The following is a 12,358-nucleotide window of genomic DNA, read 5'->3' on the forward strand; positions in this document are numbered from 1 at the left end:
AAAAAAAAAAAAAAAAAAAAAACAAAACCCAAACAAACCAAAACCCCAAAATGTATTATTCAAAAAAGTGGCTGACTTAATTGTGTAGGTAGGATTTTTCAGTTATATCCTACCTCTGTAGTTGGATGATATGATTCCAGAGGAGATGGTGAACTAACTTAACAGCTCACTGCAGCTGAAAGGAGTTTCTGCTCCCATCGCTAATCTTGTGCCAGAGCTGATGCACATCAGGCCCCTCCAAAAGCCATTTAACCTCACTAATATGACCATGTTATTGAGTTAAAGCAGCTCACAGAAGAGTCTGACAAGTTCCAGATCCAGTGTTAAGGGATGGATGTGACTGGGAGCAGAGGGGGGGAAGGGGAGGAATAAATGGCAAGGGTAGCATGGAGAGAGACCTCTCCTTTTCATTGTCAGCCAACTGTTTCACTGCCTGTCAAGCTGCAGATGTAGACTTCTGAGAACCTGGAAACATATTCTCTCTGTCTCCTGTTAGAACATCAGTTGCATCAAAAGTCCCATTTCTTAACAATGTCTTACCATGCCTATAACAAACATTGACACCCAGATGCTATGGGAAATCACAACAATAATGTGCACAAAAACTCCCCTGGACAAAAATAAACCTTAAATTTAGATTAAACAGGACTCCCTATCCTTGGTTTATGTAGGCTAGGGCATAGTTTACCAGACTAACCCCTTTGCAGACTGATGATATCTCTGAAAAGAGCAGGCTGTACAGCAGTGTTGATAATTTACTGATGTGAAGAAATAAATAAAAAAGCAAACAAAACCAGACACTTGATGTCTCATAGTACATGTGCTTCACTCTCTGTGTCAGTGTTAGGACTTCATTCTGCTCTAGCAGATCCCTCCACCATTGAGTACAGCTGCATATAGCACAGTAGATGTTACTGGACAATGCAGATTAGATGCTAAACTTCACAGTGTGGAATATGACATAACTATGGCTCAATCCTTGTCTGTATTTCAGCTTGTCAGAGAATTATGTAGAAGTGTAGGATTGCCCACCAAGTTCAGGTTGCTGTAAGGAGAGATGCAGTACTTTATTTCTTATCATTGCCCATTAACTGTTTGAAAGGGCTGTATGTGAACTGCTTTAAGAGACTGTCAGAAGAAAATTTCATAGTTGTTTCTCTGACTTCTGCATTTTCCTGGGGTAGCTTTTTTTCAGGAAAAAGTAGATATACTTAATTTGAGATGCTAAAAAAAAACCAACCCCGCTGGAAACTTGTTGCAAGTGTTTGAGAGGGTTTATTTTATCTTGGCAGGGAAAGTATGGTTTTTTGAATTTCCAATTCGTGTAGTTGACAAGTTTTTGTAGACTCAGGTTCTGGTTCCTGCTACTGAAGCAAGGATTATGTTTGGTTCTCTGGCTTTGTACAGAAGGTCTTGGGTAAACAATTCTGTTGAGAAAGGAGAAGTATCTTATCTATTCCTTCCAGGAGAAAGGCCTGTAAACATATGAGATAAATATATTGTGGGAAGATGTAATTGTAGTCCTCTGGCTAGTTATGTTGGTGGTGTTTGTCTCTTCAGTTGCATACTAGTGAGGTAGCTCTGTGATTGTGAATGTTCCCTATCTGTATTTTGTTTGAACCCTTTCTGAAAAAATTAATCTTTTGACTCAATATTCCATGCTTAGACTTGGATCAATGATCTTATAAATTTGGATGCATTTGACTTAGAGGTAAATCTATACAATCATGCAGTTTTAATGTTTAATAATTTCTGCTCTGGAGGAAATTCCAAGTCAATTTATTTGTAACTTTTTGTCCTTTGATATTGTGGCTGCTGTCTATAGTGATCAGTTCTTTGTAAATACTAGAAGTAGTCTGTTGAGAACTTCAGTATTATGAAGTGCCATGATCAAATGAGCTATTTTCAGCAGTTACAAATATTTTGCCTCTGGTCATATATACAATAGATGGTAATGCATATACTTAGAGTCACAGTTAAAGTGGATTATAATTTACAATAAATCTTTTGTTGTTAGATGGAAATTTTTGTCTTTAGGATTTCCTACCTGATTAAGAATTTCTGTGGCTGCCTAAAATCTCATTACTACCTTCCCAAGGACCTTAGGTCAACTTAAAACCAACCTTTCAAAGAATGTAACAGTGGATTTTTTTTTTTTAAAAAGACCCTTCTTAAATCACACATCTGTTGAGCAGCCTCTAGAAACTTGAGGCAACTGCCTTTTGATCATCTGGATGACATGGTGTGTACACCATTTTCTGGGGTGTGGTTTAATGTTATGTATCTTGACACTCTTCTAAATAGGATTAAAATGCCTTTGTTCCTCTTTTTCTGCTTTGGGCTTCCTCATGTTTTGTTTCCTTCTTTCCTTTTTTTTTTTCCCCTCAACTGTCTTTTCCAGCAACATGCAGCAATTCAGGGATAGGCTGGCCATAGAATTCAGGATTATTTTTTTTTTCCCTGCCACCCCCCATACAGTCTGACAACAGGGTTATTTTATTGAGGCATTCGCTGTCTACTTTGAACCTGTGTTATCTTCTATGGTCCTTATGGTATTTAGGGTATTTGAAGAAAATCGGTTAACTTGAACTTCAGATGTATGCTGTGAATTTTGATAGATACTAAATTGAATTTGTTTTAAAAATCATGCCGCAGATTGTTAAACTGCTAAAGCTAAAAGCTGCAATGTTAATGCAATTATGGTGGCATGGTTTATTTTGTTCATAGAATGGGAATAAACTATTGCAAAAGGTTTTAAAAAGTTAAGAACATGATCTGAGAAATTTTCCCAAATCACTTGGAGATACCCATGGTACCTCTCATAGCATTCCCGGGATAAATGTACTGTGTGTCAAGCAGGGATTGAACGCATGAAGACAGATAGTGCTGGTACAGTGGGACTGGGTTTCTTTTTACCTTATTTATTAGCATGGTTGCGCATAACGTTCATCTCTTGCGGATGTCTTTATGTTATGATTTCCCCTTATAAGTATTGAAAATTGATGTATGTGTAGAAAAAAATACTTCCTTTTGGTTTTTCTTTAAATAAGAGTAATAGAACAGATCAACGGGCAGGTTTTTCATTAAACACGTCAATTTGCGATAGGTCATGTTGCTGATGAAATGGACTGATGATGCATGGCAGGAGTGATAGGATCTGTGTTAACACTAATGTCTAACTAAAAGGGTTTAATGCAGGGATTTCTTTGATATTCTAACAAAGGTAGTAAGCGATGTGATTATTTTTCTGAATTCCTGTTACTTGCTTTTAACCTTAGGTCTTGGTTTTTGAATCTCCTGGGTAGATTTTGGTTAATGATGTTTCATTTTATTGAACATCAGCTAAATACACTGTATTAGCTGTGCCTCGCTGCTGTGCTTTTGTAACTTGAAGTATAGTTCAGTTTGTAGTGAGGAAAAATAAGAGTAGGTTTGACTCCTATTTGAGTCTGGCTATCAGCTTGGGGCTAGCGTCAGGAAAAAGCTGTCCTCCCTGTGTTGGTTTCTTAAATTAGGCTTTTTTGGATTTTATCTTTAGCATGTCACTGTTGTTGCTTTGTTGCTATGATACAATACTTACTCATGCAATCCTCTGTAGAATATTAGAAGGTCTGAGCTGAAATGTTATGTAACTTACAAATGTTTTTACAGCTGATGTTCATTATTTTGCAGAGTGTAACAATTCATGTCTTTGTAGTTATCTGAGCCAAATAAGCATCTTGAAAGATTTTTATTCAAAAGAAAAACGGTTAAAATTGCAGAATTAACATTTGAAAGTATGAATTGCTCTTTATGAGGGAGTAGTAATTGCTGGCTTTTTCAAAAGCTCACTGAAGTTGTTATGCTCAGTTAATAGGATCATAACTGTCAGATGGGGAAAGGGAATACAATACAATATTCTGGTGTTTGAATTTGCAGGGCAGAGTGAGCAGTTGGGATTACAGTCGCAGTGTTTTGGTCCATTTTAGCAATTACTTTTTGCTTATGGAAGGGAAAGAATTTTATCTGATAATTACAACCACTGTTAACCTCTTGTTCCAGCCACTAAGTGGGAGGTGTTTTGGTAAGAAACTTGAGGAACTGACATTATCAAAGAGTGTTTGAGTTGTTAAATTTACAAACTTAAAATGACATTTGTTTAGTTAGAATAATCCTAAAACAATGAAGAGGAGCGTGAGATCTCTCTGTGATTTGTTCAAATTTTAAAGTGAGGCTTAAGATTTTTCAACACTCGGTGTTACAAGGCAATTGCCTTTTTCTTGTCTTGGTAATCTTATGACTAAACAGCAGTATTAGTATCAGTACTGCAGTGAATGAATGAAGCTAAGGGATTAGTAGGTCTTGCTATAGACAGGTCTTGAAAATTATTCAGGGGGAGAGCATTCCTTATTTGCAGATAAAACTGGAATATTTTTTTTTACCGGAACAAGTGAAATACCAACTGACTGATAGATGAGATGATGCCGTGTGCTGGAGTGGCTTAGAACCTGAACAAACAATTAAAAACAAGAACAAAAGGCACTAAATCATTTTTTTTTCTAGTTAAAACCATGGCTGGTTTTGTTGTGATCATGCAACTTTTGAACAGTAACAATGTTTTAAGGATGTATTAAATTTTTGAAGTGTTACCGTACTTAATCCGTTTGCTTATCAGTTTATAGAGAAACTGCACGCTAAAATGAAAATGCCAAGTCATAGCCAAACACATTGTCTTAAGAGGCCAGAAAAGCTGGAAAACCTTACATGACTAAGACTGTAATAAATTATTTAGACCAAAGCATGAAATTTCAGGATTAATTCCTCTGAAATATTAGAGTTGATTCTTAAGAGAAATATTCATCACATGATGTCAAAAGTATGTGAAGTATTTTGCATTGGGATAAAAAGACAAGGTTCCTTCAAAGCAGATTTTACAGCTTTTAAGCAGGTTACATAATACAGGATTAAGGAACAGAATGAGACATATAGGATGAATGAAAGGTTAGTATGATGCACTGCTTCTGTATATGACTTTTGGTGAGGGAGAGTTGGTACTTACTAATGTCTAATAATTTAAAATGAAGTTAATTCAGGAACTCATTTTCTGTGAATATATCTACTGCCATATGTTTATCCATCGCTTCTTGTATAAAACACAAGTTGTGAATGGCAGGTCTTTCTTTCTAACATACTTAAGTTTTGACAATATTGTTTATTAATTTGCTGACTACAGAGCATGCTATTCCCCATAATAAAAACCTGATAGCTATGTAAATTTTTGTCAACAGAATAGATTTAGAAATCTTAGTTCACTTCTAAAGACTTAAGTGTTGGGTACTTTTTTTTTTTCTTTTATAGATGCCACCTTCAATGAACAGCAAGATCTTTTTTGTCAGAAGTTGCAACAGTGTTGTATACTCTTTGACTTCATGGACTCTGTTTCAGACCTGAAAAGCAAAGAAATTAAGAGAGCAACGCTGAATGAACTGGTTGAATATGTTTCAACAAATCGTGGAGTGATTGTTGAATCAGCTTATGCTGACATAGTGAAAATGGTAAGTAGAGTGCTCTTTTACATTTTGATTTTAATAAAATAAATTCATCAGTTTATGACTGATGGCATCTAACTCAGAATTGCTGTTGGTTATTCTGCTTATACAATATAATATGTTAATGATAATTTGGCTTACGAGTTTGTTTAGAATGGCTTGTAAAAACAAACAACTTGTAAGTTTTAATTATTAGCTGAAATGTGATGCATTCTGGTTAATTAAAATGAAAGAACTGGTATATTGCAGATGCTTGCAGTCTGGGTAAGCTTTGAAGTTTTCTCATTCAGAAAATGGCAGTATTACAGTGCTGCCTGTCTTTATTTAGGAATGGAGGTGGAATGACAGGCTAAAGTTTTTCAGGTGAGGATTCTTGCAGGTATTGGTGTCAACGGAAAGGTTTATCAGTTAAACTTTAAGAAAGCAACTCTACTTTGCAAATGCTTCATATAGCTGTTTGTTACTCTCTGGCCTTGGAGAGCTGTGCTAGAGGAGTCTAAGTAGTTTGCCTGAGTTGTAAACCACAAGATGACTCGTACTTGCAATTTCTACAAATGGCTTGTTGAATAAGCAGCAAAATATTTGTGGTCATTATCTGATGACTTTCCCAGGTTTTTTAATATGAATTTTCAAATGCTGTGTAAGTGATGTTTTAGATAGGCCTATACTCTATATACAGGGAACAAAACAGAAGGACATTTGACAATAATCTGAGATAGTTTAAATTTTTTAAATGTGTTTAGTGCCTGTGCATTAGGCTAATGGTTCTCTAAACTTCAGTTAAGTTTACATGGGCACAATCCTGACTTTAAAAGTAGCTATTGGGAGTGTAAATTCAGGTACTATGGCCTGTGACTTCTGTAGCTTTCTATACAGTGCAAGCTATTTTTTCTTAAGTTTTGATGGATTTTGCGTTTTGTCTTTTTCTGTGAGCAGCTGATATGCAGGATCAGATCTTTAATATCAATAAGCGTAGAAATCACTGAAGGGCTAGGAATATTGGAACCCTTTTAATCAATTTTGCTGTTTTATCAGATTTTTATTAAGTTTTACGAAAGATCTAGGACACTGGAGTTTTTTGTATAGTTGTTTTTTTCTTGAAAAGACCTGTGTTTCTGTCCTAAATGTTTGGGGTTCTTTTGCACAAGGAAATAAAGGACAGAGTATGTCCACCTCTTTGGCTTTTTTTTTTTTTTCTGCTGGTGGCAGCAAGCCTGAATCCTTGCAGTATTTTCTTACTCTGTGTGCCTTCTATAGCCTCTTGTTAGAAGGACGAGTATACTAACTAACCTATCATACTTGTTGAAGGGAGATTTTTTTCGTGGAGATAAGGTGGTGTTGAGCTGTTCTTTTGAGGTTGTTATTGTTGTGCAAATGATTGGGCTCTGTGGATGCTTGTTTCTCCTTCCATAACAAATTTCCATCTCCTTTTCTCCCCTAAAATGACAGAAAATGATGGCCTTAAATGCTCAGTGAGAGCTTTTTCAGAGCTTGAGACAAAAGATCCCTCCAAGCCTGAATAGTATTTCTAGTCTCCCTGGCAACTGGCAGCAGAAAAGGTCTTTGCTGTGAATTAGGACGAAGTACCAGCTTTCAGAAAGAACTCTGGATGGCTCTCTCCCTCCAAACAACACGTGTGTCAAGCTTGAGGCCTTTCTTTGTAGCATAACTTCTGTGTGATTTACAAGAATTTGTAAAAAAATTTTTAGACTTCTCAGTGTTACTTTCGCAGAGTTTGAAGGATAGTGGGTTTTGGGACAAAAAAGTAAAAATCAGCTTTAATGAAACCCAGCTATTATCTGACTGGTAGTAAAGGATGAACAGACTACATAAATGCCTTAAAATAATACAGAGTGGCATCAGTGGCAGAAGCAGAGCAGTTTCTTTCCAAAGCCCATTGTCTTTCCCTAGGCCTGGGACACCTTTCCTTTAGCTTGAAGAGGAAGCAGCCCAATTTCCTTGGAGTTACCTGAGTCTTGGGGAGGCAAAGTCAACAATCTCTTACAGATATCAAGATGAAAAAAATATTGTTCCTGACCAGTGCATAGGCAAGGTCTATGCAGGTGAGGAGGTCTCCTAGCATTCCTTCCCTTCACATGGTCTTTGTTACCATGATAGTCACTGGGCCAATACCACTCAGTAATTGCGTGTGTAGCTGTCCCTGCTCTGCTTGGATTCTGTGGTAGGGAGCACTGGTTGAAATGATACCAGTGTCTTTTCAGGCCACCAAGGAAGGAATGAGATCATTTAAGAAAAAAAAAAAAAAAAAAAAGGCAGGTGGGCAGGACATATGCTGTAGGTTCTTTTTGGTGCCCCAGGCAACCTGATTTTCCTACTGTTTTTCTTCCAAAGCCTTTGAATTAAGAACTGAAGAAGAGTTTTGCTTACAAATAGTGTTGAAGGGGTAGCACAGCGATCTGTGCACCTTCTTTCTAGGTCATCTAAAACTAGTGTCTTCACTGTTTGGGAATTCTTCGTTGTAGTCTGAAGTTAACAGCGAATTAAGGTTTGGCATTGTGAATAGTTTTTTAAGCTTCCTGGGAAGTTAGAAAGCTCAGCCTTTATCAGATTTGGAAGCATAATAGAAATGTCCCTCCAGTATTACTCCTCCATCTCCTTGTGCCTGCCAACCTCCCCTCATTCCCCACAAGCATATAAAAATCTAGTGTAAATGAGATTGTCCTAGAGGCTTGCACAAGCTATGAATTCAAAATTTCAAAAAACATCAGGTATCTGCATGCTTAAAAGTTGGAATTGAATCTAGGGTCTGTCCAATTGCTTAGCTCCTTGGGAAGTACAAGAGGCTGCTTCTTTTTAATGAAACATAATTGCTATATCTTAATGTATTAACTGGCACATTTTCACATGTCACTTTTGCAAAACTTTGAAATTTAATTTAAAAAGCTGATGCTGGGTTTGCCTGGAAACCTATCCAGCTGTAAAAGCCTTTTATTTGTATTTCTCAGACGTAAGACCCCACTTAAAAAGGAAGAAGGGGTATTTTAAATAATATGAGGATTGTCACGGGTGAGAGTATTAACACAGTAATGACTAAACAGCAATTTTAGATTTATTAGTAAATAACAGCAATTGATCATTTACAAAAATAATTTAGAGGATGTTATATAAATAGCGACTTACTTACAGATTCTAGGATGACAAGATTCACACTACCTTACTTCATGGTATCTTAATTTATACATATATGCATGCGCATACACAAACGTACAAGCACGTAAAAGTATTTGGATTCAGTAGAATGAACACAAACGTACAAACACACAGTGATAAAAGTATTCGGATCCAGTAGAATGAAGCATGTACCCACACACCAGTAAGCAGAGAAAGAGCAGGTGAAAGAGAAGCTAGCTCAAAGTAAAATTTCCCTCTTCTCGAGTTTAGAGCAAATATTCACAATGCCTTGGCATTCCTCAACAGGCGATAATTGAGACTCCAGTGGGTTGATTTCACTCTGGCCTTCCGAGCTGTCAACACTTTTAAGGGTGTTGGTACCTGAGAGGCGTCCCAGCTCAGGGGAGATGCTGGTCACAGGCCCGCTGAGATCCAGGAGAGCTCAAAGGGTCTCCCTTGTGGTCACAATTTATAGGGTCCAAGATAATTGACTTTTGTCAGATACCTTTTGCTCAGGCCCGCCTCGAACAACCAAGTATTCTGGTGCCTTCCAGCAGTTGCACAAGAACTTGATGAATGTGCAACTCTGTTATTGTTCCCATTTGACCACGTCCCAGGCACAGGTGTGCCAGGCCATTAGGAGGTGATGAGCTGTTACAACTATTTCTGAGCAATCTGGAGGGGCAGGAGCCAGGCTCCTTAACTTTATCAGTCCTTATCTCCACAAATTGGTGTATAGTTTGGGGGGGAGGTGGGTGGAATCACACCTAGCACCAAGCAGCCCAACAAGGAGGTCCGGGGAGGGGTAAGAATTTCACCACCACGATGATATAGAGACGTTGCTGTACAAAAACAATGGGGGTTTTAACTCAAACCATATTTTTGATCAATACATTAGAAAGAGGCAAGAGAGAGGAAGCAAAAGTATTTCAGACATAAAGAAGTAAATGAACCTGTTCTTTAGGGACACAGGGTGGTACATAAAAATGGTACATAGTTTATTCTAAGTTTCATATGGTCTCAGGAGACCGATAATGCTAGTAGAAGTACAAAATACTCTGAAAATCATGCAGTTAGTTTTCTAAAGGTCTGGCCCAGAGGCTTGCTCTTTGTTTCTGCTACAGAAGTATATTCAGTAGTTAGTACCTTTGTTTTGGATTTTAAATTTTTACATTCTGTACTGAGGTTCTGTGCTAAAGGGTTGGCAGGTTCAGTTCAGGAAGATGCATCTAGAAATAAAAGGATGCATTTTCAAGAAATGTTAGTAGAGGACTTGTAAGCAGAAGTACGGGAGTCTCTATAGGGGACTGATTTGTATGTTGGATGTTTTTGCTGAATACCCAAGAAGAGTAGACAATATCAAATAACAGAAACAGGATTGTGTCTTGATTTTCAGTTCACATTCTCTGACTCCTATTTCCCCCATCTTTTCCCCAGCCAGTTTCTCTTGTGCTCCAGAATCCCAAGTCCTTTGTGTTCACAATCTTAAAGGACAACTGTATTGTTTGTTTGGGGTTTTTTCTGCTATGCAGTAAACTAGGAGACTGCTGTAGTGTCCATCCATACAGACCATCATTGCCCTTCCACTCTAGAGCAGCAGCATCTGCAGCTTTCCCGTGTACCAACAGGAGACAGTGACAGGACATAGAATGAAGCGCACAGGAGGAACTGGAAAGTTTATGCAATAGCTTGAGATCTTGTTTAATGAGGCAGCTGATTCTGTGCAGAGCCAGCTGCGTGGCTTCTTTTAAAGTCCCTTTGCAAGATTCTTCAAACACCTCTGAGGCTTCATGGAAGCTGTGCAGTAGCATTTGCTGCAAACTGTCAAAAGATTTTCTTTTGTGTTTAGTAGGCTTGGATGATTAGCAGCTATTTGAAACAGATTTGATCAAAAAGACTAAAGAGTTTGAAAGATGCTTGGAGAAGCTGGGCTAAACATGTTCATGAATAAACAGTAGAAAATGCAAAAAGGAAATTTAACTTCATGTTCTCTTTTTTCATGTTAGAGATTTAAAATGCAGGATGTTACATCTGGCAGAAGAGATGACATTATTTTACTTTTGACATCTTGGTCTTCTATCCAGACTTCCGTATGCTTCAAAAATCCCTGAAGAAACCTTTTTAAACTTGCCCTTTTGAAACGGATTTAACTATATTGTATTTAAAGTAACTTGGTAGCTATTTTTCTTGGGGTTTTTTTCAAAGTTACTCCGTGTTAAATCACAAAGTTACAATTGTTACATATTTCTGACTTCCCAAAACTTTGAAACATCTTGAAATTATAAAAGTTGAAAAATTGTCAACAGTTCTTCAGTTCTACTTGAAAGTGAGAAATATCTTGAAATTAAGTAAAGAACTGTAAAATTAGATATATTTTTGGGATTGTCTACCTTACATGTGAAGAGAGCTCAGGTTAAATAATAACTGTTCAATCATACTGTATTTGTTATCTTATATAAAACCTCAGTTCTCAATGTCACACTTAAAATCAATCTTTACAAGGGTAAACTGAAATGTTTTTTTAACTTTAATGATTTCAGAGCAAAATTTTAAATATGACCGTGTCTAGGTACAAACTTATAAAACAGTTGAGACAAAAGTTACTTTCTTATTATTTTCATTGGCCTGTTTCAGACCTTTGGATGATGAATTTGTTTAAATGTATTTTTAGGGTAAAAGCAGTACCTTGCTGAGTGTGATCTGTGGAAACATAATTTATACAATAAATATTTTTTTTTCTCTTGCAGATTAGTTCTAATATTTTCAGAACACTTCCACCTAGTGATAATCCAGATTTTGATCCAGAAGAAGATGAACCAACTCTTGAAGCCTCATGGCCGCACATACAGGTATGCAGTTCCTTTATTTTCAAGCCTTATTGTAAGGCAAGAGCTGTGAATGGCGTAATTTTGTGCCTTCGGTAATAATGTCAAAATGGCTTTTATAATATAATTGAGTTTCTATAGTTGGGAAGGGAGAAAAAAGTGGTACGTTCTTAACATGTACAAATATGGCAGAATGTAAATCTTCCAAAGTGCTTAAATACTTTTTTTTAATGGAGTGATTGCACTGTTGAAGTGTGGTATATGCATGTCTAAAATATATGGATATTTTAAGCAATTATATTCTTCACTTAAGAGGTTTATTTTCTGCACTTGAGCAACTTTTTTGTGTGATTTCAGTGAAATATAAGTGGATGTTAACAGTTCGGTTTCTTGTGACGGTAACAAAAAATACAGTAATATCCTTTATTTGTCGTATGAGCAAGAAATAGATTCTCCTTCTTCCCACCCTCTTCCCTCCCTTCATGCAAAAACTTTACAATATTGGCGTTGTTGTTTGGTAACAGTTGGTTAGTTATTCTATTGTTGCACTCCTGTGCTAGTCTTGTGACTTTTATAGCATTGCTGTATCAATCACGTGATTGACTTGCAATATGGCTGAATTTTTTTTTTTTCAATTAACTGTTAAAAGTTGAAGAAACAGAAATCATTTGTAATCATCCAAGTTGATATCTCGGGTACTTTGTTGCTGAATTTGTTTAAGTAGTATCTGTTAAAATTATGTAGCAACTCCTAGTAGTGGTGGGTGGAAGATTAATAGCTACTGCACATCCAGATACTGTTCTCTCCTCTCTCTTAAGAGTTAAAATGCTACTCTGTCCCTATAATATTACAGTTCTAATGTATCAACAAATG

At 36.8% G+C, this 12,358-nt stretch overlaps 1 protein-coding gene across 1 annotated transcript in view; it reads left to right on the forward strand.

Moving 5' to 3' along the window:
- The window catches only part of PPP2R5A (protein phosphatase 2 regulatory subunit B'alpha), a 46,273-nt gene that overhangs the window by 13,079 nt on the left and 20,836 nt on the right, over window positions 1-12,358 (forward strand). The window contains exons 2-3 of the mRNA XM_026845869.1: window positions 5,338-5,534; window positions 11,408-11,509. Of these exons, the coding sequence (XP_026701670.1) occupies window positions 5,338-5,534; window positions 11,408-11,509 (299 nt within the window). The remainder of the gene's footprint in view (window positions 1-5,337; window positions 5,535-11,407; window positions 11,510-12,358) is intronic.

The sequence above is a fragment of the Athene cunicularia genome (assembly GCF_003259725.1).
Source record: "Athene cunicularia isolate RWA chromosome 3 unlocalized genomic scaffold, athCun1 chr3_part1, whole genome shotgun sequence".
Lineage (NCBI taxonomy): Eukaryota > Metazoa > Chordata > Aves > Strigiformes > Strigidae > Athene > Athene cunicularia.